At 47.6% G+C, this 2148-nt stretch overlaps 1 protein-coding gene across 1 annotated transcript; it reads left to right on the top strand.

Moving 5' to 3' along the window:
* Positions 1 to 387: 387 nt before the first annotated feature.
* On the top strand, positions 388 to 1002 carry LOC136499284 (uncharacterized). Its single transcript, XM_066494999.1, has one exon. The coding sequence runs from the start codon at positions 388 to 390 to the stop codon at positions 1000 to 1002; it is 615 nt and encodes a 204-aa protein (XP_066351096.1).
* The last annotated feature ends 1146 nt before the right edge of the window (positions 1003 to 2148 follow it).

Genomic DNA, 2148 nt, shown 5'->3' with positions numbered 1-2148 from the left:
ATACATGTATACACGTACAAATAGTGGATCCGTGTAGTCTTGATGCTGGAGTAGGAGTCCTGTGCTTGTGCTATGTCTTGCACGTGTCTGAGCCGTTGACGTCTCGAGCCCGTCCTTTTTGCTTCTCAGTGAAATTCCCAACGACAGCTTTCTCGGTTGGTGCTTGCCGATCGAACTTGGATCTGTTGGGCCGTATCTTTCCATCGTGCATGAATACATGCAAATCTTCATGGCCTTTACGGTTCTGTAGATCGGATCGTAGAGCCGCGGATAGTGTTGGCAATCGGGATCTGCAGCAAGCTGTCAATGCGCTGACAAGACGTAGGACCACGATGAGCAGTCAACGATTAGAAAACCGAAACTAAAAGGGGTTTCCAACCGAGACTGATGGCACCAGTGGACCTGAGCACGAGTGGCTACGCGTCCGTCTTCCTTGACTTCATGGGCAACCAGACCTGCCCTTTGGGGACCAAGGTGAGGGGGTTCGTCAGCTTGGACGTCCTCAACCCCATCACCGGTGAGCCTATGTACGTCAACCCCGGCGGCGGCCGCCTCAACATCAACCACACCGTGTTGAACCCTAACGCAAGCAACGCCTGGGGCTGTGGCAAGTTCATCAAGACGGGCTGGATGCACAGGTACCTATCCGATGATCGCCTCGCCATCGAGTGCTATCTTAGCGTCGTGGTGGGCAGTCGGGTGTCACTGTCATCAGGACCTCCTGAATCATCTGAGACGACAGCAGCAGCATCTTCAGAGTGTGAGATCCAGGTGCCGCCGCCACCGGAAAATCTTCTTGGGAGGTTATTGCTGCTCGAAACTGCAAAGAAGGCCGGGGTGGACGTGACGTTCAAGGTTCAAGGAGTGGTTTTCTACGCACACAAGATCGTGCTTGCAGGCTTGCAGCCAGGTCGCCGGTCTTCAAGGCAGAGCTTTATGGTGGGTTCAGAGAAGGTAATAGCAACAAGAACGACGAACATAACCACCACCATCACCTTGTAATAACCGTCCAAGACATGGAGCCCGGTGTCTTCAAGGCATTGCTTCACTTCATCTACACCGACTCACTTCCAGCTGCAGCTCGCAACACCGACGATGATGATTATTGTGATCTTGACGATGAGGGAGTAGTCGAACACTTACTCGTGGCCGCAGATAGGTATGCCATGGACAGGATGAGGTTGATGTGTGAGAGCATGCTTTGCAAGAGGCTTGGCGTTGACAATGTTGCTGCCACTCTAGCTCTAGCTGACCGGCATTACTGTTGCAAGCTGAAAGATGCCTGCATTAGCTTTATCAGCAGCTCACGTAAGAGGATCAAGGATGTGATGGGTACCCAAGGGTATGAGCACCTAAAAAAAACCCCGCCTTTCTATTGTTATGAATCTATTGGAAGAATCTGTTAAGTCTTCATTGTGCTGATCGAGGTACACAGTCACCGTACCGTGTTGGCGAATTAGCCTCATAATTTGGACTAGTGAATAGTTTTGACTTCCCTAGCTTATTTTACAGCTTAATTATATGGCATAGATATATTTGTGTGACGAACTCTATATATCTAGCTAGTTGTTTCAGTTGATACGAATTCCTTTTAATTTTGTACAAATTTCTTCTTCAGTCTATTTGACAAAGTCATGTCCCAAAAAAGTCATCTACATTGTTCTAGTGTGCTTCTTCCGGCTTCAGTTTAGCATTGCATGACACTTTGATGGAGATACTTTAGAGGCCTGTTTGGAACTTAATTTAGAGGCCTGTTTAATTGGGACTTTATTAGAGTCTTGTTAGTGGCTTAGTGCAGATACCTCAGAGTCCTGTTCGGAACTTTGGAGGCTTGTTAGCGTGGCTTAGTGTAGATACTTTAGAAGGCCTGCACTGTTTGGAAGAGGGTAGCAGAGTTGATAATGAAGCAGTCCAGGGGAGCACCTAGAGGCTAGCAGAGTTGATAATGCTGTTCGGAACATTTGAGCAGTATGCACATGGCAAGCTGTTTCTTGTAGTGTGGTACTTATTGCTCTTTGAACATAGCTCAGGTGTTGAATGCTTCTGTTAATTTCACTCAAAATGGTCTATTAAATCAAGAGTTTTAGGGATTCTTGGAGAAATTACTTCTAACGTGGAGGGTTGAGATTTGTGAAAAACTTGTGGATG

This window comes from Miscanthus floridulus, chromosome 13, assembly GCF_019320115.1.
Source record: "Miscanthus floridulus cultivar M001 chromosome 13, ASM1932011v1, whole genome shotgun sequence".
Lineage (NCBI taxonomy): Eukaryota > Viridiplantae > Streptophyta > Magnoliopsida > Poales > Poaceae > Miscanthus > Miscanthus floridulus.
This window is presented reverse-complemented; position numbering and strand designations above follow the sequence as displayed.